A 25,796-nucleotide genomic window follows, 5' to 3' on the forward strand; every position below is an offset into this window, starting at 1 on the left:
TCTTACAAACTCTATCCACCTGAGTGGCAACCTTCAAAGATCGATGTACATAGACCCCAAGATCCCTCTGTTCCTCCACCTGACCAAGAACCCTACCATTAACCCTGTATTCCGCATTCTTATTTGTCCTTCCAAAATGGACAACCTCACACTTGGCAGGGTTGAACTCCATCTGCCACTCCTCAGCCCAGCTCTGCATCATATCTAAGTCCCTCTGGAGCCGACAACAGCCCTCCTCACTGTCCACAACTCCACCTATCTTTGTATCATCTGCAAATTTACTGACCCACCCTTCGACTCCCTCCTCTAAGTCATTAATAAAAATTACAAACAGCAGAGGACCCAGAACTGATCCCTGCGGAACTCCACTTGTAACTGGGCTCCAGGCTGAATATTTACCATCTACTACCACTCTCTGCCTTCGACCGGTTAGCCAGTTTTCTATCCAATTGGCTACATTTCCCTCTATCCCATGCCTCCTGACTTTCCGCATAAGCCTACCATGGGGAACCTTATCAAATGCCTTACTAAAATCCATGTACACTACATCCACTGCTCTACCCTCATCCACATGCTTGGTCACCTCCTCAAAGAATTCAATAAGACTTGTAAGGCAAGACCTATCCTTCACAAATCCGTGCTGGCTGTCCCTAATCAAGCAGTGTCTTTCCAGATACTCGTAAATCCTATCCCTCAGTACCCTTTCCATTACTTTGCCTACCACAGAAGTAAGACTAAGTGGCCTGTAATTCCTGGGGTTATCCCTATTCCCTTTTTTGAACAGGGGCACAACATTCGCTACTCTCCAGTCCCCTGGTACCACCCCCGTTGCCAGTGAAGACGAGAAGATCATTGCCAATGGCTCTGCAATTTCCTCTCTTGCTTCCCACATAATCCTAGGATATATCCCGTCAGGCCCGGGGGACTTGTCTATCCTCAAGTTGTTCAAAATATCCAACACATCTTCCTTCCTAACAAGTATCTCTTCTAGCTTACCAGTCCGTTTCACACTCTCCTCTTCAACAATACGGTCCCTCTCGTTCGTAAATACTGAAGAGAAGTACTTGTTCAAGACCTCTCCTATCTCTTCCGACTCAATACACAGTCTCCCACCACTGTCCTTGATCGGACCTACCCTTGTTCTCGTCATTCTCAGGTTTCTCACATACGCATAGAATGCCTTGGGGTTATCCTTGATCCTATCCGCCAAGGATTTTTCATGCCCTCTCTTAGCTCTCCTAATCCCTTTCTTCAGGTCCCTTCTGGCTATCCTGTATCCCTCCACTGCTCTGTCTGAACCTTGTTTCCTCAACCTTATGTAAGCCTCCTTCTTCCTCTTTACTAGACATTCAACCTCCCTCGTCAACCAAGGCTCCCTCACACGACCATTTCTTTCCTGCCTGATCGGTACATACATATCAAGGACACGTCGTATCTGCTCCTTGAAAAAGTTCCACATTTCCACCACATCCTTCCCTAACAGCCTATGCTCCCAACGTATGCTCCTCAAATCCTGTCTTACAGCATCGTAATTTCCCTTCCCCCAATTGTAAAATCTACCTTGTTGTGCGCACCTATCTCTCTCCATAACCAAGGTGAAAGTGACAGAATTGTGGTCGCCATCACCAAAATGTTCACCCACCAACAAGCCCATCACTTGTCCCGGTTCATTACCGAGTACCAAATCCAATATGGCCTCCCCTCTGGTTGGACAATCTACATACTGCGTTAGAAAAGCTTCCTGGACACACTGCACAAACACCGCCCCATCCAATCTACTTGATCTAAAGAGCTTCCAATCAATATTTGGGAAGTTGAAGTCGCCCATGACTACGACCCTGTGGCTTCTGCACCTTTCCAAAATCTGTTTCCCAATCTGTTTCTCCACATCTCTGCTGCTATTGGGGGGCCTATAATAAACACCCAACAAGGTGACTGCACCTTTCCTATTTCTGACTTCAGCCCATACTACCTCCAGAGGCAGATCCCCCTCAAACTTCCTTTCTGCAGCCGTTATACCATTTCTAATTAGCAATGCCACCCCCCTCCTTTTTTACCACCCTCCCTAATCTTACTGAAACATCTGTAACCAGGAACCTCCAACAGCCATTCCTGTCCCTCATCTATCCACGTTTCCGTGATGGCTACAACATCGTAGTCCCAGGTACCGATCCACGCCTTAAGTTCACCCACCTTATTTCTGATACTCCTTGCATTGAAGTATACGCACTTGAGCCCATCTCTGTGTCCGCAAGTAGTCCCTGTCAGTGCTACCTTCTCCACAGCCTCCCTACAGTCTTGGGCATCCTGACACACAGCTAACCTACTTGCTGGACTACAAGTCCGGATCCCATCCCCCTGCCAAATTAGTTTAAACCCCCCCGAAGAGTGCTAGCAAACCTACCCCCCAGGATATTGGTGCCCTTCTGCTTCAGGTGCAACCCGTCCTGTTTATACAGGTCCCACCTTCCCCAGAATGCAGTCCAATTGTCCAAATATCTGAAGCCCTCCCTCCTACACCATCCTTGCAGCCACGTGTTCAACTGCACTCTCTCCCTATTCTTTGCCTCTCTGTCACGTGGCACCGGCAACAACCCAGAGATGACGACTCTGTCTGTCCTAGCTTTTAGCTTCCAGCCTAACTCCTTGAGCTCTTGAATGACCTCCCCGCCCCTCTTCCTACCTATGTCGTTGGTGCCAATGTGTACCACGACTTCTGGCTGCACACCCTCCCCCTTAAGTATTCTGAAGACACGGTCCGAGACGTCTCGGACCCTAGCACCCGGGAGGCAACAAACCAGCCAAGAGTCTCGCCCATGTCCACAGAACCGCCTGTCCGCCCCTCTAACTAGAGAGTCCCCTATAACTAGCGCTCTCCTCCTCTCCCCCATTCCCTTCTGAGTCTCAGAGCCACAGACCCCTTCACTGCAGCTTACACCTGCAAGGCTGTCCCCCCCAACAGTTTCCAAAGCTGCATACTTATTTTTTAGGGAACGACCACAGGGGAACCCTGCACTGCCTGTTTCTTCCCCTTCCCACCTCTAACTGTTACCCAGCTACCTCTATTCTCCGGCGTAACTATGTCCCTGTAGCTTCTATCAATCACCCTCTCAGCCTCTTGAATAATCCTCAGCTCATCCAGCTCCAGTTCCAGTTCCCTAACTCGTTCGGTGAGGATCAGGATCTGACTGCATTTCCTGCAGACGAAGTCGGCAGGAGTATCGGTGGTCACCCCTACCTCAAACATCCTGCAGGAGGAACATTCCACCGCCTGCGCTGCCATGACTGTACACTGTCTCCAAAAAACAAGAACACTGAGTCAATAACCTGGGGTCTAGAACACACCCACTCAAATACTAATCACTTGCCTTCCCGCCCAGCTATGCGCTCCAACCTCACTTCCGCTGCCCACTACAGGTAAGTAATTTTGAAACAAACTGTCTTACCTTAGCTGTAGTCTCCCGGGTTCGTTTTTCCTCAGCCGCTGCTCCCACTCAAAATTCACTCGCACGCAGTCACTCTCGCACACACTTGCACGCACAGTCACGCACACAGACATGCACACAGTCACAGGCGCGCACAGTCACGCGCACACGCAGTCACACGCGTGCAGACACGCACGCGCACACAGATGCACACGCGCGCAGACGCGCACGCACAGACGTGCATGCACCCTCACAGACATGCACACAGACGCACGCAGTCACGCGCACGCACGCACAGAGACACGCATGCACAGTCACACAGATATGCACACACAGTCACGCGCACGCAGTCACACGCAGACGCGCACACAAACGCGCACGAACAGACATGCACGCACAGTCACGCACACACAGACACGTGCACGCACAGTCATGCGCACGCACAGTCACACGTGCACACACAGACACATGCACGCACAGTCACGCACACACACAGACACGTGCATGCACAGTCATGCGCAAGCAGTCACACACACGCGCACGCACAGTCACACGCACACACACGCGCACGCACAGTCACACGCGCACGCACAGTCACACGCGCACGCACAGTCACACGCGCACGCACAGTCACACGTGCACACACAGACACATGCACACACACACACGCACACAGTCACAGCCATGCACGCACAGACACGCACGCACAGAGACACGCACAGTCATATGCCCACAGTCACGCGTGCACGCAGTCACATGCGGACGCACAGAGGCAGACGTACACGCAGTTAAACACGCACACAGAGACATGCGCACGCACAGTGTCCCGCGCAGAGACATGCCCACGCCCACACACAGACAGACACACGTGCACAGTCTCACACAGAGACGCGTGCGTGCGCACTGTCACACGCACACCGAGACAAACACACTGGTCCAGACAGGCACCATCTCAGAGATGGGAGAGGGTGTGTTTGGGGGGAGACACAGCAAACGAGGTGGGGGAGGGGGGATGGAAACAGTGTGGGAGACCAGCTCCGAGCTCCTGGGGGTGGGGGTGGGGTGGGATGTGGAGGGTGGGGATCTCTCAGAGGATTGTGAATGAGCTCTTTGTGAAAGCAGCTGATCTCGGGCTCACACTCTCTCTGAATGCTGCCTGTGTTCACAACAGCACAGGGCCGGGCAAGTAACACCCTAGACCAGAGAACAGGACCTACCAGCCAGGCTCAGACACAGGGAGCACCGCACTGTGGGAGGGTCAGTGCTGAGGGAGTGGGCACTGTCGGAGGGTCAGTGCTGAGGGAGTGCCGCACTGTCGGAGGGTCAGTGCTGAGGGAGTGGGCACTATCGGAGGGTCAGTGCTGAGGGAGGGCCGCACTGTCGGAGGGTCAGTGCTGAGGGAGTGGGCACTGTCGGAGGGTCAGTGCTGAGGGAGTGGGCACTGTCGGAGGGTCAGTGCTGAGGGAGTGGGTACTGTCGGAGGGTCAGTGCTGAGGGAGAGGGCACTGTCGGAGGGTCAGTGCTGAGGGAGTGGGCACTGTCGGAGGGTCAGTGCTGAGGGAGTAGGCACTGTCGGAGGGTCAGTGCTGAGGGAGTGGGCCCTGTCGGAGGGTCAGTGCTGAGGGAGAGGGCACTGTCGGAGGGTCAGTGCTGAGGGAGTGGGCACTGTCGGAGGGTCAGTGCTCAGGGAGTGGGCACTGTCGGAGGGTCAGTGCTGAGGGAGTGGGCACTGTCGGAGGGTCAGTGCTGAGGGAGTGGGCACTGTTGGAGGGTCAGTGCTGAGGGAGCGGGCACTGTCGGAGGGTCAGTGCTGAGGGAGTGGGCACTGTCGGAGGGTCAGTGCTGAGGGAGTGGGCACTGTCGGAGGGTCAGTGCTGAGGGAGTGGGCACTGTCGGAGGGTCAGTGCTGAGGGAGCGGGCACTGTCGGAGGGTCAGTGCTGAGGGAGTGGGCCCTGTCGGAGGGTCAGTGCTGAGGGAGTGGGCCCTGTCGGAGGGTCAGTGCTGAGGGAGTGGGCACTGTCGGAGGGTCAGTGCTGAGGGAGTGCCGCACTGTCGGAGGATCAGTGCTGAGGGAGTAGGCACTATCGGAGGGTCAGTGCTGAGGGAGGGCCGCACTGTCGGAGGGTCAGTCCTGGGGGAGTGGGCACTGTCGGAGGATCAGTGCTGAGGGAGGGCCGCACTGTCGGAGGGTCAGTGCTGAGGGAGTGGGCACTGTCGGAGGGTCAGTGCTGAGGGAGTGGGCACTGTCGGAGGGTCAGTGCTGAGGGAGTGCCGCACTGTCGGAGGGTCAGTGCTGAGGGAGTGGGAACTGTCGGAGGGTCAGTGCTGAGGGAGTGGGCCCTGTCGGAGGGTCAGTGCTGAGGGAGTGGGCCCTGTCGGAGGGTCAGTGCTGAGGGAGGGCCGCACTGTCGGAGGGTCAGTGCTGAGGGAGTGGGCCCTGTCGGAGGGTCAGTGCTGAGGGAGTGGGCACTGTCGGAGGGTCAGTGCTGAGGGAGTGGGCACTGTCGGAGGGTCAGTGCTGAGGGAGTGGGCCCTGTCGGAGGGTCAGTGCTGAGGGAGGGCCGCACTGTCGGAGGGTCAGTGCTGAGGGAGTGGGCCCTGTCGGAGGGTCAGTGCTGAGGGAGTGGGCCCTGTCGGAGAGTCAGTGCTGAGGGAGGACCGCACTGTTGGAGGGTCAGTGCTGAGGGAGTGGGCCCTGTCGGAGGGTCAGTGCTGAGGGAGTGGGCACTGTCGGAGGGTCAGTGCTGAGGGAGTGGGCACTGTCGGAGGGTCAGTGCTGAGGGAGTGGGCCCTGTCGGAGGGTCAGTGCTGAGGGAGTGGGCCCTGTCGGAGGGTCAGTGCTGAGGGAGTGGGCCCTGTCGGAGGGTCAGTGCTGAGGGAGGGCCGCACTGTCGGAGGGTCAGTGCTGAGGGAGTGGGCACTGTCGGAGGGTCAGTGCTGAGGGAGTGGGCCCTGTCGGAGGGTCAGTGCTGAGGGAGGGCCGCACTGTCGGAGGGTCAGTGCTGAGGGAGTGGGCCCTGTCGGAGGGTCAGTGCTGAGGGAGTGGGCCCTGTCGGAGGGTCAGTGCTGAGGGAGGACCGCACTGTTTGAGGGTCAGTGCTGAGGGAGTGGGCACTGTCGGAGGGTCAGTGCTGAGGGAGTGGGCACTGTCGGAGGGTCAGTGCTGAGGAAGTGGGCCCTGTCGGAGGGTCAGTGCTGAGGGAGTGGGCACTGTCGGAGGGTCAGTGCTGAGGGAGTGGGCACTGTCGGAGGGTCAGTGCTGAGGGAGGGCCGCACTGTCGGAGGGTCGGTGCTGAGGGAGTGGGCCCTGTCGGAGGGTCAGTGCTGAGGGAGTGGGCACTGTCGGAGGGTCAGTGCTGAGGGAGTGGGCACTGTCGGAGGGTCAGTGCTGAGGGAGTGGGCACTGTCGGAGGGTCAGTGCTGAGGGAGTGGGCCCTGTCGGAGGGGCAGTGCTGAGGGAGTGAGCCCTGTCGGAGGGTCAGTGCTGAGGGAGTGGGCCCTGTCGGAGGGTCAGTGCTGAGGGAGTGGGCCCTGTCGGAGGGTCAGTGCTGAGGGAGTGGGCCCTGTCGGAGGGTCAGTGCTGAGGGAGGGCCGCACTGTCGGAGGGTCAGTGCTGAGGGAGTGGGCACTGTCGGAGGGTCAGTGCTGAGGGAGTGGGCCCTGTCGGAGGGTCAGTGCTGAGGGAGGGCTGCACTGTCGGAGGGTCAGTGCTGAGGGAGTGGGCCCTGTCGGAGGGTCAGTGCTGAGGGAGTGGGCCCTGTCGGAGGGTCAGTGCTGAGGGAGTGGGCCCTGTCGGAGGGTCAGTGCTGAGGGAGTGGGCACTGTCGGAGGGTCAGTGCTGAGGGAGTGGGCCCTGTCGGAGGTTCAGTGCTGAGGGAGTGGGCACTGTCGGAGGGTCAGTGCTGAGGGAGTGGGCCCTGTCGGAGGGTCAGTGCTGAGGGAGGGCCGCACTGTCGGAGGGTCAGTGCTGAGGGAGTAGGCCCTGTCGGAGGGTCAGTGCTGAGGGAGTGGGCACTGTCGGAGGGTCAGTGCTGAGGGAGTGGGCACTGTCGGAGGGTCAGTGCTGAGGGAGTGGGCCCTGTCGGAGGGTCAGTGCTGAGGGAGGGCCGCACTGTCGGAGAGTCAGTGCTGAGGGAGTGGGCCCTGTCGGAGGGTCAGTGCTGAGGGAGTGGGCCCTGTCGGAGGGTCAGTGCTGAGGGAGTGGGCACTGTCGGAGGGTCAGTGCTGAGGGAGTGGGCACTGCCGGAGGGTCAGTGCTGAGAGAGTGGGCACTGTCGGAGGGTCAGTGCTGAGGGAGTGGGCACTGTCGGAGGGTCAGTGCTGAGAGAGTGGGCACTGTCGGAGGGTCAGTGCTGAGGGAGTGGGCACTGTCGGAGGGTCAGTGCTGAGGGAGTGGGCCCTGTCGGAGGGTCAGTGCTGAGGGAGTGGGCAATGTCAAAGGGTCAGTGCTGAGGGAGTGGGCACTGTCGGAGGGTCAGTGCTGAGGGAGTGGGCCCTGTCGGAGGGTCAGTGCTGAGGGAGGGCTGCACTGTCGGAGGGTCAGTGCTGAGGGAGTGCGGCACTGTCGGAGGGTCAGTGCTGAGGGAGTGGGCCCTGTCGGAGGGTCAGTGCTGAGGGAGGGCTGCACTGTCGGAGGGTCAGTGCTGAGGGAGTGCGGCACTGTCGGAGGGTCAATGCTGAGGGAGTGGGCACTGTCAGAGGGTCAGTGCTGAGGGAGTGGGCCCTGTCGGAGGGTCAGTGCTGAGGGAGTGCCGCACTGTCGGAGGGTCAGTGCTGAGGGAGTGGGCACTGTCAGAGGGTCAGTGCTGAGGGAGTGCCGCACTGTCGGAGGGTCAGTGCTGAGGGAGTGGGCACTGTCGGAGGGTCAGTGCTGAGGGAGTGGGCCCTGTCGGAGGGTCAGTGCTGAGGGAGTGGGCCCTGTCAGAGGGTCAGTGCTGAGGGAGTGGGCCCTGTCGGAGGGTCAGTGCTGAGGGAGTGGGCACTGTCGGAGTGTCAGTGCTGAGGGAGTGGGCACTGTCGGAAGGTCAGTGCCGAGGGAGTGGGCACTGTCGGAGGGTCAGTGCTGAGGGAGTGGGCACTGTCGGAGGGTCAGTGCTGAGGGAGTGGGCCCTGTCAGAGGGTCAGTGCTGAGGGAGTGGGCCCTGTCGGAGGGTCAGTGCTGAGGGAGTGGGCACTGTCGGAGGGTCAGTGCTGAGGGAGTGGGCACTGTCGGAGGGTCAGTGCTGAGGGAGGGGGCCCTGTCGGAGGGTCAGTGCTGAGGGAGCGGGCCCTGTCGGAGGGTCAGTGCTGAGGGAGTGGGCCCTGTCGGAGGGTCAGTGCCGAGGGAGTGGGCACTGTCGGAGGGACAGTGCCGAGGGAGTGGGCACTGTCGGAGGGTCAGTGCCGAGGGAGTGGGCACTGTCGGAGGGTCAGTGCCGAGGGAGTGGGCCCTGTCGGAGGGTCAGTGGCGAGGGAGTGGGCACTGTCGGAGGGTCAGTGCTGAGGGAGTGGGCCCTGTCGGAGGGTCAGTGCTGAGGGAGTGGGCACTGTCGGAGGGTCAGTGCTGAGGGAGTGGGCACTGTCGGAGGGTCAGTGCTGAGGGAGTGGGCCCTGTCGGAGGGTCAGTGCTGAGGGAGTGGGCCCTGTCGGAGGGTCAGTGCTGAGGGAGTGGGCCCTGTCGGAGGGTCAGTGCTGAGGGAGTGGGCACTGTCGGAGGGTCAGTGCTGAGGGAGTGGGCACTGTCGGGGGGTCAGTGCTGAGGGAGTGGGCCCTGTCGGAGGGTCGGTGCTGAAGGAGTGGGCACTGTCGGAGGGTCAGTGCTGAAAAAGTGGGCCCTGTCGGAGGGTCAGTGCTGAGGGAGTGGGCACTGTCGGAGGGTCAGTGCTGAGGGAGTGGGCCCTGTCGGAGGGTCAGTGCTGAGGGAGGGACAAACTGTCGGAGGGTCAGTGCTGAGGGAGTGGGCACTGTCGGAGGGTCAGTGCTGAGGGAGTGGGCACTGTCGGAGGGTCAGTGCTGAGGGAGTGGGCCCTGTCGGAAGGTCAGTGCTGAGGGAGTGGGCACTGTCGGAGGGTCAGTGCTGAGGGAGTGGGCACTGTCGGAGGGTCAGTGCTGAGGGAGTGGGCCCTGTCGGAGGGTCAGTGCTGAGGGAGTGGGCCCTGTCGGAGGGTCAGTGCTGAGGGAGTGGGCCCTGTCGGAGGGTCAGTGCTGAGGGAGCGGGCACTGTCAGAGGGTCAGTGCTGAGGGAGTGGGCCCTTTCGGAGGGTCAGTGCTGAGGGAGGGCCGCACTGTCGGAGGGTCAGTGCTGAGGGAGTGGGCACAGTCGGAGGGTCAGTGCTGAGGGAGTGGGCACTGTCGGAGGGTCAGTGCTGAGGGAGTGGGCACTGTCGGAGGGTCAGTACTGAGGGAGTGGGCCCTGTCGGAGGGTCAGTGCTGAGGGAGTGGGCCCTGTCGGAGGGTCAGTGCTGAGGGAGCGGGCACTGTCGGAGGGTCATTGCTGAGGGAGTGGGCCCTGTCGGAGGGTCAGTGCTGAGGGAGTGAGCACTGTCGGAGGGTCAGTGCTGAGGGAGTGGGCCCTGTCGGAGGGTCAGTGCTGAGGGAGTGGGCCCCGTCGGAGGGTCAGTGCTGAGGGAGTGGGCCCTGTCGGAGGGTCAGTGCTGAGGGAGGGCCGCACTGTCGGAGGGTCAGTGCTGAGGGAGTGGGCACAGTCGGAGGGTCAGTGCTGAGGGAGTGGGCACTGTCGGAGGGTCAGTGCTGAGGGAGGGGGCCCTGTCGGAGGGTCAGTGCTGAGGGAGTGGGCCCTGTCGGAGGGTCAGTGCTGAGGGAGTGGGCACTGTCGGAGGGTCAGTGCTGAGGGAGGGGGCCCTGTCGGAGGGTCAGTGCTGAGGGAGTGGGCCCTGTCGGAGGGTCAGTGCTGAGGGAGCGGGCACTGTCGGAGGGTCATTGCTGAGGGAGTGGGCCCTGTCGGAGGGTCAGTGCTGAGGGAGTGAGCACTGTCGGAGGGTCAGTGCTGAGGGAGTGGGCCCTGTCGGAGGGTCAGTGCTGAGGGAGTGGGCCCTGTCGGGGGGGTCAGTGCTGAGGGAGTGGGCCCTGTCGGAGGGTCAGTGCTGAGGGAGTGGGCCCTGTCGGAGGGTCAGTGCTGAGGGAGTGGGCACTGTCGGAGGGTCAGTGCTGAGGGAGTGGGCACTGTCCGAGGGTCAGTGCTGAGGGAGTGGGCCCTGTCGTAGGGTCAGTGCTGAGGGAGTGGGCCCTGTCGGAGGGTCAGTGCTGAGGGAGTGGGCCCTGTCGGAGGGTCAGTGCTGAGGGAGTGGGCCCTGTCGGAGGGTCAGTGCTGAGGGAGTGGGCCCTGTCGGAGGGTCAGTGCTGAGGGAGTGGGCCCTGTCGGAGGGTCAGTGCTGAGGGAGTGGGCACTGTCGGAGGGTCAGTGCTGAGGGAGTAGGCCCTGTCGGAGGGTCAGTGCTGAGGGAGTGGGCCCTATCGGAGGGTCAGTGCTGAGGGAGTGGGCCCTGTCGGAGGGTCAGTGCTGAGGGAGTGGGCACTGTCGGAGGGTCAGTGCTGAGGGAGTAGGCCCTGTCGGAGGGTCAGTGCTGAGGGAGTGGGCCCTATCGGAGGGTCAGTGCTGAGGGAGTGGGCCCTGTCGGAGGGTCAGTGCTGAGGGAGTGGGCACTGTCGGAGGGTCAGTGCTGAGGGAGTGGGCCCTGTCGGAGGGTCAGTGCTGAGGGAGTGGGCCCTGTCGGAGGGTCAGTGCTGTGGGAGTGGGCCCTGTCGGAGGGTCAGTGCTGAGGGAGTGGGCCCTGACGGAGGGTCAGTGCTGAGGGAGTGGGCACTGTCAGAGGGTCAGTGCTGAGGGAGTGGGCCCTGTCGGAGGGTCAGTGCTGAGGGAGTGGTCCCTGTCAGAGGGTCAGTGCTGAGGGAGTGGGCCCTGTCGGAGGGTCAGTGCTGAGGGAGTGGGCACTGTCGGAGGGTCAGTGCTGAGGGAGTGGGCACTGTCGGAGGGTCAGTGCTGAGGGAGGGGGCCCTGTCGGAGGGTCAGTGCTGAGGGAGCGGGCCCTGTCGGAGGGTCAGTGCTGAGGGAGGGGGCCCTGTCGGAGGGTCAGTGCCGAGGGAGTGGGCACTGTCGGAGGGTCAGTGCTGAGGGAGTGGGCACTGTCGGAGGGTCAGTGCTGAGGGAGTGGGCCCTGTCGGAGGGTCAGTGCCGAGGGAGTGGGCACTGTCGGAGGGTCAGTGCCGAGGGAGTGGGCCCTGTCGGAGGGTCAGTGGCGAGGGAGTGGGCACTGTCGGAGGGTCAGTGCTGAGGGAGTGGGCCCTGTCGGAGGGTCAGTGCTGAGGGAGTGGGCACTGTCGGAGGGTCAGTGCTGAGGGAGTGGGCACTGTCGGAGGGTCAGTGCTGAGGGAGTGGGCCCTGTCGGAGGGTCAGTGCTGAGGGAGTGGGCACTGTCGGAGGGTCAGTGCTGAGGGAGTGGGCCCTGTCGGAGGGTCAGTGCTGAGGGAGTGGGCACTGTCGGAGGGTCAGTGCTGAGGGAGTGGGCCCTGTCGGAGGGTCAGTGCTGAGGGAGTGGGCACTGTCGGAGGGTCAGTGCTGAGGGAGTGGGCCCTGTCGGAGGGTCAGTGCTGAGGGTGTGGGCACTGTCGGAGGGTCAGTGCTGAGGGAGTGGGCCCTGTCGGAGGGTCAGTGCTGAGGGAGTGGGCCCTGTCGGAGGGTCAGTGCTGAGGGAGTGCCGCACTGTCGGAGGGTCAGTGCTGAGGGTGTGGGCACTGTCGGAGGGTCAGTGCTGAGGGAGTGGGCACTGTCGGAGGGTCAGTGCTGAGGGAGTGGGCCCTGTCGGAGGGTCAGTGCTGAGGGAGTGCCGCACTGTCGGAGGGTCAGTGCTGAGGGAGTGGGCACTGTCGGAGGGTCAGTGCTGAGGGAGTGGGCACTGTCGGAGGGTCAGTGCTGAGGGAGTGGGCACTGTCGGAGGGTCAGTGCTGAGGGAGTGGGCCCTGTCGGAGGGTCAGTGCTGAGGGAATGGGCCCTGTCGGAGGGTCAGTGCTGAGGGAGTGGGCACTGTCGGAGGGTCAGTGCTGAGGGAGTGGGCCCTGTCGGAGGGTCAGTGCTGAGGGAGTGGGCCCTGTCGGAGGGTCAGTGCTGAGGGAGTGGGCACTGTCGGGGGGTCAGTGCTGAGGGAGTGGGCCCTGTCGGAGGGTCGGTGCTGAAGGAGTGGGCACTGTCGGAGGGTCAGTGCTGAGGGAGTGGGCCCTGTCGGAGGGTCAGTGCTGAGGGAGTGGGCACTGTCGGAGGGTCAGTGCTGAGGGAGTGGGCCCTGTCGGAGGGTCAGTGCTGAGGGAGGGACAAACTGTCGGAGGGTCAGTGCTGAGGGAGTGGGCAGTGTCGGAGGGTCAGTGCTGAGGGAGTGGGCCCTGTCGGAGGGTCAGTGCTGAGGGAGTGGGCCCTGTCGGAGGGACAGTGCTGAGGGAGGGACACACTGTCGGAGGGTCAGTGCTGAGGGAGTGGGCCCTGTCGGAGGGTCAGTGCTGAGGGAGTGGGCCCTGTCGGAGGGTCAGTGCTGAGGGAGTGGGCCCTGTCGGAGGGTCAGTGCTGAGGGAGTGGGCCCTGTCGGAGGGTCAGTGCTGAGGGAGCGGGCACTGTCAGAGGGTCAGTGCTGAGGGAGTGGGCCCTTTCGGAGGGTCAGTGCTGAGGGAGGGGGCCCTGTCGGAGGGTCAGTGCTGAGGGAGTGGGCACAGTCGGAGGGTCAGTGCTGAGGGAGTGGGCACTGTCGGAGGGTCAGTGCTGAGGGAGTGGGCCCTGTCGGAGGGTCAGTGCTGAGGGAGTGGGCACTGTCGGAGGGTCAGTACTGAGGGAGTGGGCCCTGTCGGAGGGTCAGTGCTGAGGGAGTGGGCCCTGTCGGAGGGTCAGTGCTGAGGGAGCGGGCACTGTCGGAGGGTCATTGCTGAGGGAGTGGGCCCTGTCGGAGGGTCAGTGCTGAGGGAGTGAGCACTGTCGGAGGGTCAGTGCTGAGGGAGTGGGCCCTGTCGGAGGGTCAGTGCTGAGGGAGTGGGCCCCGTCGGAGGGTCAGTGTTGAGGGAGTGGGCCCTGTCGGAGGGTCAGTGCTGAGGGAGTGAGCCCTGTCGGAGTGTCAGTGCTGAGGGAGTGGGCCCTGTCGGAGGGTCAGTGCTGAGGGAGTGGGCCCTGTCGGAGGGTCAGTGCTAAGGGAGTGGGCCCTGTCGGAGGGTCAGTGCTGAGGGAGTGGGCCCTGTCGGAGGGTCAGTGCTGAGGGAGTGGGCCCTGTCGGAGCGTCAGTGCTGAGGGAGTGGGCCCTGTCGGAGGGTCAGTGCTGAGGGAGCGGGCACTGTCAGAGGGTCAGTGCTGAGGGAGTGGGCCCTTTCGGAGGGTCAGTGCTGAGGGAGGGCCGCACTGTCGGAGGGTCAGTGCTGAGGGAGTGGGCACAGTCGGAGGGTCAGTGCTGAGGGAGTGGGCACTGTCGGAGGGTCAGTGCTGAGGGAGTGGGCACTGTCGGAGGGTCAGTACTGAGGGAGTGGGCCCTGTCGGAGGGTCAGTGCTGAGGGAGTGGGCCCTGTCGGAGGGTCAGTGCTGAGGGAGCGGGCACTGTCGGAGGGTCATTGCTGAGGGAGTGGGCCCTGTCGGAGGGTCAGTGCTGAGGGAGTGAGCACTGTCGGAGGGTCAGTGCTGAGGGAGTGGGCCCTGTCGGAGGGTCAGTGCTGAGGGAGTGGGCCCCGTCGGAGGGTCAGTGCTGAGGGAGTGGGCCCTGTCGGAGGGTCAGTGCTGAGGGAGTGGGCCCTGTCGGGGGGGTCAGTGCTGAGGGAGTGGGCCCTGTCGGAGGGTCAGTGCTGAGGGAGTGGGCCCTGTCGGAGGGTCAGTGCTGAGGGAGTGGGCACTGTCGGAGGGTCAGTGCTGAGGGAGTGGGCACTGTCCGAGGGTCAGTGCTGAGGGAGTGGGCCCTGTCGTAGGGTCAGTGCTGAGGGAGTGGGCCCTGTCGGAGGGTCAGTGCTGAGGGAGTGGGCCCTGTCGGAGGGTCAGTGCTGAGGGAGTGGGCCCTGTCGGAGGGTCAGTGCTGAGGGAGTGGGCCCTGTCGGAGGGTCAGTGCTGAGGGAGTGGCCCTGTCGGAGGGTCAGTGCTGAGGGAGTGGGCCCTGTCGGAGGGTCAGTGCTGAGGGAGTGGGCCCTGACGGAGGGTCAGTGCTGAGGGAGTGGGCCCTGTCGGAGGGTCAATGCTGAGGGAGTGGGCCCTGACGGAGGGTCAGTGCTGAGGGAGTGGGCCCTGTCGGAGGGTCAGTGCTGAGGGAGTGGGCCCTGTCGGAGGGTCAGTGCTGAGGGAGTGGGCCCTGTCGGAGGGTCAGTGCTGAGGGAGTGGGCCCTGTCGGAGGGTCAGTGCTGAGGGAGGGGGGCCCTGTCGGAGGGTCAGTGCCGAGGGAGCGGGCCCTGTCGGAGGGTCAGTGCCGAGGGAGTGGGCCCTGTCGGAGGGTCAGTGCCGAGGGAGTGGGCACTGTCGGAGGGACAGTGCCGAGGGAGTGGGCACTGTCGGAGGGTCAGTGCCGAGGGAGTGGGCACTGTCGGAGGGTCAGTGCCGAGGGAGTGGGCCCTGTCGGAGGGTCAGTGGCGAGGGAGTGGGCACTGTCGGAGGGTCAGTGCTGAGGGAGTGGGCCCTGTCGGAGGGTCAGTGCTGAGGGAGTGGGCACTGTCGGAGGGTCAGTGCTGAGGGAGTGGGCACTGTCGGAGGGTCAGTGCTGAGGGAGTGGGCCCTGTCGGAGGGTCAGTGCTGAGGGAGTGGGCACTGTCGGAGGGTCAGTGCTGAGGGAGTGGGCCCTGTCGGAGGGTCAGTGCTGAGGGAGTGGGCACTGTCGGAGGGTCAGTGCTGAGGGAGTGGGCCCTGTCGGAGGGTCAGTGCTGAGGGAGTGGGCACTGTCGGAGGGTCAGTGCTGAGGGAGTGGGCCCTGTCGGAGGGTCAGTGCTGAGGGTGTGGGCACTGTCGGAGGGTCAGTGCTGAGGGAGTGGGCCCTGTCGGAGGGTCAGTGCTGAGGGAGTGGGCCCTGTCGGAGGGTCAGTGCTGAGGGAGTGCCGCACTGTCGGAGGGTCAGTGCTGAGGGTGTGGGCACTGTCGGAGGGTCAGTGCTGAGGGAGTGGGCACTGTCGGAGGGTCAGTGCTGAGGGAGTGGGCCCTGTCGGAGGGTCAGTGCTGAGGGAGTGCCGCACTGTCGGAGGGTCAGTGCTGAGGGAGTGGGCACTGTCGGAGGGTCAGTGCTGAGGGAGTGGGCACTGTCGGAGGGTCAGTGCTGAGGGAGTGGGCACTGTCGGAGGGTCAGTGCTGAGGGAGTGGGCCCTGTCGGAGGGTCAGTGCTGAGGGAATGGGCCCTGTCGGAGGGTCAGTGCTGAGGGAGTGGGCACTGTCGGAGGGTCAGTGCTGAGGGAGTGGGCCCTGTCGGAGGGTCAGTGCTGAGGGAGTGGGCCCTGTCGGAGGGTCAGTGCTGAGGGAGTGGGCACTGTCGGGGGGTCAGTGCTGAGGGAGTGGGCCCTGTCGGAGGGTCGGTGCTGAAGGAGTGGGCACTGTCGGAGGGTCAGTGCTGAGGGAGTGGGCCCTGTCGGAGGGTCAGTGCTGAGGGAGTGGGCACTGTCGGAGGGTCAGTGCTGAGGGAGTGGGCCCTGTCGGAGGGTCAGTGCTGAGGGAGGGACAAACTGTCGGAGGGTCAGTGCTGAGGGAGTGGGCACTGTCGGAGGGTCAGTGCTGAGGGAGTGGGCACTGTCGGAGGGTCAGTGCTGAGGGAGTGGGCCCTGTCGGAGGGTCAGTGCTGAGGGAGTGGGCACTGTCGGAGGGTCAGTGCTGAGGGAGTGGGCACTGTCGGAGGGTCAGTGCTGAGGGAGTGGGCACTGTCGGAGGGTCAGTGCTGAGGGAGTGGGCCCTATCGGAAGGTCAGTGCTGAGGGAGGTGGGCACTGTCGGAGGGTCAGTGCTGAGGGAGTGGGCACTGTCGGAGGGTCAGTGCTGAGGGAGTGGGCCCTGTCGGAGGGTCAGTGCTGAGGGAGTGGGCCCTGTCGGAGGGACAGTGCTGAGGGAGGGACACACTGTCGGAGGGTCAGTGCTGAGGGAGTGGGCCCTGTCGGAGGGTCAGTGCTGAGGGAGTGGGCCCTGTCGGAGGGTCAGTGCTGAGGGAGTGGGCCCTGTCGGAGGGTCAGTGCTGAGGGAGTGGGCCCTGTCGGAGGGTCAGTGCTGAGGGAGTGGGCCCTGTCGGAGGGTCAGTGCTGAGGGAGTGGGCCCTGTCGGAGGGTCAGTGCTGAGGGAGTGGGGCCCTGTCGGAGGGTCAGTGCTGAGGGAGCGGGCACTGTCAGAGGGTCAGTGCTGAGGGAGTGGGCCTTTCGAGGGTCAGTGCTGAGGAGGGCCGCCTCGGCGAGGGTCAGTGCTGAGGGAGTGGGCACAGTCGGAGGGTCAGTGCTGAGGGAGTGGGCACTGTCGGAGGGTCAGTGCTGAGGGAGTGGGCACTGTCGGAGGGTCAGTACTGAGGGAGTGGGCCCTGTCGGAGGGTCAGTGCTGAGGGAGTGGGCCCTGTCGGAGGGTCAGTGCTGAGGGAGCGGGCACTGTCGGAGGGTCATTGCTGAGGGAGTGGGCCCTGTCGGAGGGTCAGTGCTGAGGGAGTGGGCCCTGTCGAGGGTCAGTGCTGAGGGAGTGGGGCACTGTCGGAGGGTCAGTGCTGAGGGAGTGGGCCCTGTCGGAGGGTCAGTGCTGAGGGAGTGGGCCCTGTCGGAGGGTCAGTGCTGAGGGAGTGGGCCCTGTCGGAGGGTCAGTGCTGAGGGAGTGGGCCCTGTCGGAGGGTCAGTGCTGAGGGAGTGGGCACTGTCGGAGGGTCAGTGCTGAGGGAGTGGGCCCTGTCGGAGGGTCAGTGCTGAGGGAGTGGGCCCTGTCGGAGGGTCAGTGCTGAGGGAGTGGGCCCTGTCCGAGGGTCAGTGCTGAGGGAGTGGGCCCTGTCGGAGGGTCAGTGCTGAGGGAGTGGGCCCTGACGGAGGGTCCCGGTCTGACTCCCCTCCCTCTCTCCCTCCAGGTCCCCCTGATGCCGGGTGATCCCGTCAATCCCGCGGATCCCTCGGGACCCTCTCTCGGCCTGACCACCCTCCGGGACTTGCTGAGGACGCGTGGAGGGGCTCTCCAGGCCTTGGAGATGGTAGGGCAAGCGGGAGAGGGGCCTGGGATCGGGGGTGGGGGAAGAGAGTGGGTAGGGAGTCACGTGGAGGTGGAGCCGGACTGTCCTGATTCCCCCCGCATCCCGGGATCTCTGCTTCGGGGTCACTCCTCCTCCTCCCTCTCCCTCCCCCCCCCCCCCCCCCCCCCCCCCCCACCTCGGTGAGTCGGCCCTCCGGCCGCGGGGGAGGTTCCTGGGAGGGGGTCGGAGCGCGGTCTCTCCCGGGGGACGGGTGGGTGAGGGGCTCAGTGATCCCCAAGAGGGGGGGGGGCTCGCTCTCGCGGTGCTCTCCCAGTGAGACATGGCTCGGGTGAAGAGGGGGAGGGAGGGGGGGAGGGCTCCTGGTGATCCGCTCGGGAATCTCGCAGGAATTCTCTGACGGGAATCTCCCCCCCCCCTCCACCCCACACCCCCCACCCCCCACACCCCCCAGGCGCTGGTCCTCCTGATGTTCATCTCGTACACGGTCTCTGCCTCCCCCTTTATGGCAGCACCACTCGTCCTGATCATCGTCAACCTCAGCTTCCTCATCGCCAACCTCAGCAAGGGGGGGGGATACACCCCGCCGACCAAATGGCTGTGTGCGGTAAGGCCAGAGATAAACCGAGGATCCGCGTCAGCCAGAGACAGGAGCACAGGGCCCTGAGGGGGGGGGGAGAGGGGTTACTGAGGGACAGGGTGAGGGAGGGGGATTAACATCAGTACAGATACAGTCAGTAACACAGGGCCCTGGGGGGGAGAGGGGTTACTGAGGGACAGTGTGAGGGAGGGGGATTAACATCAGTAGGGATACAGTCAGTAACACCAGGGCCCTGGGGGGGGGAGAGGGTTACTGAGGGACAGTGTGGGGGAGGGGGATTAACATCAGTAGGGATACAGTCAGTAACACAGGGCCCTGGGGGGGGGGAGAGGGGTTACTGAGGGACAGTGTGAGGGAGGGGATTAACATCAGTACAGATACAGTCAGTAACACAGGGCCCTGGGGGGGGGAGAGGGGTTACTGAGGGACAGTGTGAGGGAGCTGGATTAACATCAGTAGGGATACAGTCAGTAACACAGGGCCCTGGGGGGGGGAGAGGGGTTACTGAGGGACAGTGTGAGGGAGGGGGATTAACATCAGTCGGGATACAGTCAGTAACACAGGGCACTGGGGGGAGAGGGGTTACTGAGGGACAGTGTGAGGGAGGGGGATTAACATCAGTAGGGATACAGTCAGTAACACAGGGCCCTGGGGGGGGAGAGGGGTTACTGAGGGACAGTGTGGGGGAGGGGGATTAACATCAGTACAGGAGAGGGTTACTGAGGGACAGGGTGAGGGAGGGGGATTAACATCAGTAGGGATACAGTCAGTAACACAGGGCCCTGGGGGGGAGAGGGGTTACTGAGGGACAGTGTGAGGGAGCTGGATTAACATCAGTAGGGATACAGTCAGTAACACAGGGCCCTGGGGGGGGGGGGGGAGAGGGGTTACTGAGGGACAGTGTGGGGGAGGGGGATTAACATCAGTAGGGATACAGTCAGGAACACAGGGCGCTGTGGGGAGAGGGTTACTGAGGGACAGTGTGAGGGAGGGGGATTAACATCAGTAGGGATACAGTCAGTAACACAGGGCCCTGGGGGGGGGAGAGGGGTTACTGAGTGACAGTGTGAGGGAGGGGGATTAACATCAGTAGGGATACAGTCAGTAACACAGGGCCCTGGGGGGGAGAGGGGTTACTGAGGGACAGGGTGAGGGAGGGGGGATTAACATCAGTAGGGATACAGTCAGTAACACAGGGGCTCTGGGGGGGAGAGGGGTTACTGAGGGACAGTGTGAGGGAGGGGGATTAACATCAGTAGGGATACAGTCAGTAACACAGGGCCCTGGGGGGGGGGGGGGAGAGGGGGTTACTGAGGGACAGTGTGGGGGAGGGGGATTAACATCAGTAGGGATACAGTCAGTAACACAGGGCCCTGGTGGGGGGAGAGGGGTTACTGAGGGACAGTGTGAGGGAGGGGGATTAACATCAGTAGGGATACAGTCAGTAACACAGGGCCCTGGGGGGGGGGAGAGGGGTTACTGAGGGACAGTGTGGGGGAGCTGGATTAACATCAGTCGGGATACAGTCAGTAACACAGGGCCCTGGGGGGGGGAGAGGGGTTACTGAGGGACAGTGTGAGGGAGGGGGATTAACATCAGTAGGGATACAGTCAGTAACACAGGGCACTGGGGGGGGAGAGGGGTTACTGAGGGACGTTGTGACAATGTGGGATGTTCAGGCGATAGATAAATGCTGTGAGATGTTTCTTGCTGTTCCGTATTATTCCAGGATTTGGTCCGGTCTGTATCCTCTGCTATCATCTTCCTCATCGTCTCCTGTACCACCGCAGCTCAGAGCAGGGAAGGGGGACTAGCTGCTGCTGCAGTAAGTAAAGCTCCCTCTACACTATCCTCACTCTATCGCAGGGACCGCACGGGGTTAGATGCAGAGTAAAGCTCCCTCTACACTGTCTCCCCCCATCCCAGGGACAGGGACCGCGCGGGGTTAGATACAGGGTAAAGCTCCCTCTACACTGTCCCCCCCATCCCAGAGACAGGGACAGCACGGAGTTAGATACAGAGTAAAGCTCCCTCTACACTGTCCCCCCCATCCCATGGAAAGGGACAGCACGGGGTTAGATACAGAGTAAAGCTCCCTCTACACTGACCCCACTCCATCCCAGGGACAGGGACAGGGACAGCACGGGGTTAGATACAGAGTAAAGCTCCCTCTACACTGTCCCCCCACCATCCCAGGGACAGGGACAGCACGGGGTTAGAAACAGAGTAAAGCTCCCTCTACACTGTCCCCTCCATCCCAGAGACAGGGACAGCACGGGGTTAGATACAGAGTAAAGCTCCCTCTACACTGTCCCCTCCATCCCAGAGACAGGGACAGCACGGGGTTAGATACAGATTAAAGCTCCCTCTACACTGTCCCCCATCCCAGAGACAGGGGCAGCACGGGGTTAGATACAGAGTAAAGCTCCCTCTACACTGTGCCCCCCATCCCAGGGACAGGGGCAGCACGGGGTTAGATACAGAGTAAAGCTCTCTCTACACTGTCCCCTCCATCCCAGGGACAGGGACAGCACGGGGTTAGATACAGGGGAAAGCTCCCTCTACACTGTCTCCCCCCACCCATCCCAGGGACAGCGCGGGGTTCGATACAGAGTAAAGCTCCCTCTACACTGTTCCCACTCCATCCCAGGGACCGCACGGGGTGAGATACAGAGTAAAGCTCCCTCTACACTGTCCCCTCACCCATCCCAGGGACAGGGACAGCGCGGGGTTCGATACAGAGTAAAGCTCCCTGTACAGTGTAATGTTGGATTGCTCTCTCTCTCTCTCTCTCTCTGTTCCAGGTTTTCGGGTTCCTCCTTACTGGGGTTTTGATCTATGATGTTTACCACACGTACCGCACCCTCCTGTCGGCCCAGGAAACCCCCACTCAGGGCAGGGGGGAGTCAGAGAGTAATTATACCATCAGCAATATTCCCCATCGCATCCCCGTAACCCCACTCCCCCCCTCTCCCCCCCAGGGCCCTGTGTTACCGACTGTATCCCTACTGATGTTAATCCCCCTCCCCCACACTGTCCCTCAGTAACCCCTCTCCCCCCCCAGGGCCCTGTGTTACTGACTGTATCCCTACTGATGTTAATCCCCCCTCCCTCACACTGTCCCTCAGTAACCCCTCTCCCCCCCCAGGGCCCTGTGTTACTGACTGTATCCCTACTGATGTTAATCCCCCTCCCTCACACTGTCCCTCAGTAACCCCCCTCCCCCCCAGGGCCCTGTGTGACTGACTGTATCCCTACTGATGTTAATCCCCCTCCTCACACTGTCCCTCAGTAACCCCCCTCCCCCCCCCAGGGCCCTGTGTGACTGACTGTATCCCTACTGATGTTAATCCCCCTCCCTCACACTGTCCCTCAGTAACCCCTCTCCCCCCCCAGCCCCCTGTGTTACTGACTGTTATCCCTACTGATGTTAATCCCCCTCCCTCACACTGTCCCTCAGTAACCCCCCTCCCCCCCCAGGGCCCTGTGTGACTGACTGTATCCCTACTGATGTTAATCCCCCTCCCTCACACTGTCCCTCAGTAACCCTCTCCCCCCCAGGGCCCTGTGTTACTGACTGTATCCCTACTGATGTTAATCCCCCTCCCTCACACTGTCCCTCAGTAACCCCTCTCCCCCCCCCCCAGGGCCCTGTGTTACTGACTGTATCCCTACTGATGTTAATCCCCCCTCCCTCACACTGTCCCTCAGTAACCCCTCTCCCCCCCCCAGGGCCCTGTGTTACTGACTGTATCCCTACTGATGTTAATCCCCCTCCCCCACACTGTCCTCAGTAACCCCTCTCCCCCCCCACCCCCAGGGCCCTGTGTTACTGACTGTATCCCTACTGATGTTAATCCCCCTCCTCACACTGTCCCTCAGTAACCCCTCTCCCCCCCCCCAGGGCCCTGTGTTACTGACTGTATCCCTACTGATGTTAATCCCCCTCCCCCACACTGTCCCTCAGTAACCCTCTCTCCCCCCCCCCCCCCCAGGGCCCTGTGTTACTGACTGTATCCCTACTGATGTTAATCCCCCTCCCCCACACTGTCACTCAGTAACCCCTCTCCCCCCCCCCCCCAGGGCCCTGTGTTACTGACTGTATCCCTACTGATGTTAATCCCCCTCCCCCACACTGTCCCTCAGTAACCCCTCTCCCCCCCCAGGGCCCTGTGTTACTGACTGTATCCCTACTGATGTTAATCCCCCTCCCCCACACTGTCCCTCAGTAACCCCTCTCCCCCCCAGGGCCCTGTGTTACTGACTGTATCCCTACTGATGTTAATCCCCCTCCCTCACACTGTCCCTCAGTAACCCCTCTCCCCCCCAGGGCCCTGTGTTACTGACTGTATCCCTACTGATGTTAATCCCCCTCCTCACACTGTCCTCAGTAACCCCTCTCCCCCCCCCCCAGGGCCCTGTGTTACTGACTGTATCCCTACTGATGTTAATCCCCCTCCCCCACACTGTCCCTCAGTAACCCCTCTCCCCCCCCCCCAGGGCCCTGTGTTACTGACTGTATCCCGACTGATGTTAATCCCCCTCCCTCACACTGTCCCTCAGTAACCCCTCTCCCCCCCAGGGCCCTGTGTTACTGACTGTATCCCTACTGATGTTAATCCCCCTCCCTCACACTGTCCCTCAGTAACCCCTCTCCCCCCACCCCCAGGGCCCTGTGTTACTGACTGTATCCCTCCTGATGTTAATCCAGCTCCTCACACTGTCACTCAGTAACCCCTCTCCCCCCCAGGGCCCTGTGTTACTGACTGTATCCCTACTGATGTTAATCCAGCTCCCTCACACTGTCACTCAGTAACCCCTCTCCCCCCCCCCCCCAGGGCCCTGTGTTACTGACTGTATCCCTACTGATGTTAATCCCCCTCACTCACACTGTCACTCAGTAACCTCTCTCCCCCCCCCAGGGCTCTGTGTTACTGACTGTATCCCTACTGATGTTAATCCCCCTCCCTCACACTGTCCCTCAGTAACCCCTCTCCCCCCCAGGGCCCTGTGTTACTGACTGTATCCCTACTGATGTTAATCCCCCTCCCCCACACTGTCCCAGTAACCCCTCTCCCCCCCAGGGCCCTGTGTTACTGACTGTATCCCTACTGATGTTAATCCCCCTCCCTCACACTGTCCCTCAGTAACCCCTCTCCCCCCCCAGGGCCCTGTGTTACTGACTGTATCCCTACTGATGTTAATCCCCCTCCCTCACACTGTCCCTCAGTAACCCCTCTCCCCCCCCAGGGCCCTGTGTTACTGACTGTATCCCTACTGATGTTAATCCCCCTCCCTCACACTGTCCCTCAGTAACCCCTCTCCCCCCCCAGGGCCCTGTGTTACTGACTGTATCCCTACTGATGTTAATCCCCCTCCCTCACACTGTCCCTCAGTAACCCCTCTCCCCCCCAGGGCCCTGTGTTACTGACTGTATCCCTACTGATGTTAATCCCCCTCCCTCACACTGTCACTCAGTAACCCCTCTCCCCCCCCCAGGGCCCTGTGTTACTGACTGTATCCCTACTGATGTTAATCCCCCTCCCTCACACTGTCCCTCAGTAACCCCTCTCACCCCCCGAGAGCCCTGTGTTACTGACTGTATCCCTACTGATGTTAATCCCCCTCCCTCACACTGTCCCTCAGTAACCCCTCTCCCCCCCCAGGGCCCTGTGTTACTGACTGTATCCCTACTGATGTTAATCCCCCTCCCCCACACTGTCCCTCAGTAACCCCTCTCCCCCCCCAGGGCCCTGTGTTACTGACTGTATCCCTACTGATGTTAATCCCCCTCCCCCACACTGTCCCTCAGTAACCCCTCTCCCCCCCCAGGGCCCTGTGTTACTGACTGTATCCCTACTGATGTTAATCCAGCTCCCCCACACTGTCCCTCAGTAACCCCTCTCCCCCCCAGGGCCCTGTGTTACTGACTGTATCCCTACTGATGTTAATCCCCCTCCCCCACACTGTCCCTCAGTAACCCCTCTCCCCCCCCCAGGGCCCTGTGTTACTGACTGTATCCCTACTGATGTTAATCCCCCTCCCTCACACTGTCACTCAGTAACCCCTCTCCCCCCACCCCCAGGGCCCTGTGTTACTGACTGTATCCCTACTGATGTTAATCCCCCTCCCTCACACTGTCCCTCAGTAACCCCTCTCCCCCCCAGGGCCCTGTGTTCCTGACTGTATCCCTACTGATGTTAATCCCCCTCCCCCACACTGTCCCTCAGTAACCCCTCTCCCCCCAGGGCCCTGTGTTACTGACTGTATCCCTACTGATGTTAATCCCCCTCCCTCACACTGTCCCTCAGTAACCCCTCTCCCCCCCCCAGGGCCCTGTGTTACTGACTGTATCCCTACTGATGTTAATCCAGCTCCCTCACACTGTCACTCAGTAACCCCTCTCCCCCCCCCAGGGCCCTGTGTTACTGACTGTATCCCTACTGATGTTAATCCCCCTCCCTCACCCTGTCCCTCAGTAACCCCTCTCCCCCCCCCAGGGCCCTGTGTTACTGACTGTATCCCTACTGATGTTAATCCCCCTCCCTCACACTGTCCCTCAGTAACCCCTCTCCCCCCCCCAGTGCCCTGTGTTACTGACTGTATCCCTACTGATGTTAATCCAGCTCCCTTACACTGTCACTCAGTAACCCCTCTCCCCCCCAGGGCCCTGTGTTACTGACTGTATCCCTACTGATGTTAATCCCCCTCCCTCACACTGTCCCTCAGTAACCCCTCTCCCCCCCCCAGGGCCCTGTGTTACTGACTGTATCCCTCCTGATGTTAATCCCCCTCCCTCACCCTGTCCCTCAGTAACCCCTCTCCCCACCAGGGCCCTGTGTTACTGACTGTATCCCTACTGATGTTAATCCCCCTCCCTCACCCTGTCCCTCAGTAACCCCTCTCCCCCCCCCAGTGCCCTGTGGTGATGGTGTGAGTGATGTCCCTGTCTGATTGTGTCTGTGTTTCAATGTTTTAGGTTCCAATCTTGATGTAGAGTGACGGTCCCCTTTCTTTCGGATTCTCTGTGACGTGGGAAATGTTTGGAATTCCCTTCCCAAGACTTCGGTGCAGCGTTCCTCAGTCCCCCTGTCTCCCCCCCCTCCAGCCATGGTCCTGTCCTCTCTGCTCTCGGGAGAGCTGCAGCGTTCCGTCTCTGTTCGCCTGTCTCCTGTGATAGAGCGTCGCGATCCCCGTGCCCTCCCAGGGGAACATCATTGTCCCCCTCCTCGTGTCTGCATTGTTCACCAAATCCTACTGTCCCCCTCCAACAGCGCACGGGGTCTGTCTGTGTCTATGTCTCTGCTCAGGTCCCCAGCTCCCCCCCCCCACACACACACCCACAGACTGACACCGCCATACAGGGCTATGAGGAGAGAGAGAGCAGTGGGATTAGTTTGGGGATTGGTACAGGGCTATGGGGAGAGATAGAGCGGGGGGACAGTGGGATTAGTTTGGGGATCGATACAGGGCTATGGGGAGAGAGAGAGCAGGGGGGCAGTGGGATTAGTTTGGGGATCGATACAGGGCTATGGGGAGAGAGAGCGGGGACAGTGGGATTAGTTTGGGGATCGATACAGGGCTATGGGGAGAGAGAGCGGGGGGACAGTGGGATTAGTTTGGGGATCGATACAGGGCTATGAGGAGAGAGAG

The 25,796-nt window shown here is 61.7% G+C and overlaps 1 protein-coding gene across 4 annotated transcripts; it reads left to right on the plus strand.

Moving 5' to 3' along the window:
- The first annotated feature begins 4,382 nt into the window (after nucleotides 1-4,382).
- Nucleotides 4,383-25,634, plus strand: LOC140460870 (CKLF-like MARVEL transmembrane domain-containing protein 5). Of its 4 annotated transcripts, none has more exons than XM_072555572.1 (6): nucleotides 4,383-4,393; nucleotides 17,426-17,545; nucleotides 17,997-18,149; nucleotides 19,873-19,968; nucleotides 20,948-21,056; nucleotides 25,123-25,634. In XM_072555572.1, the coding sequence occupies exons 2-6, from the start codon at nucleotides 17,435-17,437 to the stop codon at nucleotides 25,143-25,145; spliced, it is 492 nt and encodes a 163-aa protein (XP_072411673.1). In that variant the 5' UTR covers nucleotides 4,383-4,393; nucleotides 17,426-17,434; the 3' UTR covers nucleotides 25,146-25,634. The 4 variants fall into 4 exon arrangements, with proteins under 4 accessions (XP_072411673.1, XP_072411672.1, XP_072411671.1 ...); XM_072555571.1 differs by lacking the exon at nucleotides 4,383-4,393 and adding an exon at nucleotides 4,572-4,714; XM_072555570.1 differs by lacking the exon at nucleotides 4,383-4,393 and adding an exon at nucleotides 4,572-4,682.
- The last annotated feature ends 162 nt before the right edge of the window (nucleotides 25,635-25,796 follow it).

The sequence above is a fragment of the Chiloscyllium punctatum genome, chromosome 36, assembly GCF_047496795.1.
Source record: "Chiloscyllium punctatum isolate Juve2018m chromosome 36, sChiPun1.3, whole genome shotgun sequence".
Classification (NCBI taxonomy): Eukaryota; Metazoa; Chordata; class Chondrichthyes; order Orectolobiformes; family Hemiscylliidae; genus Chiloscyllium; species Chiloscyllium punctatum.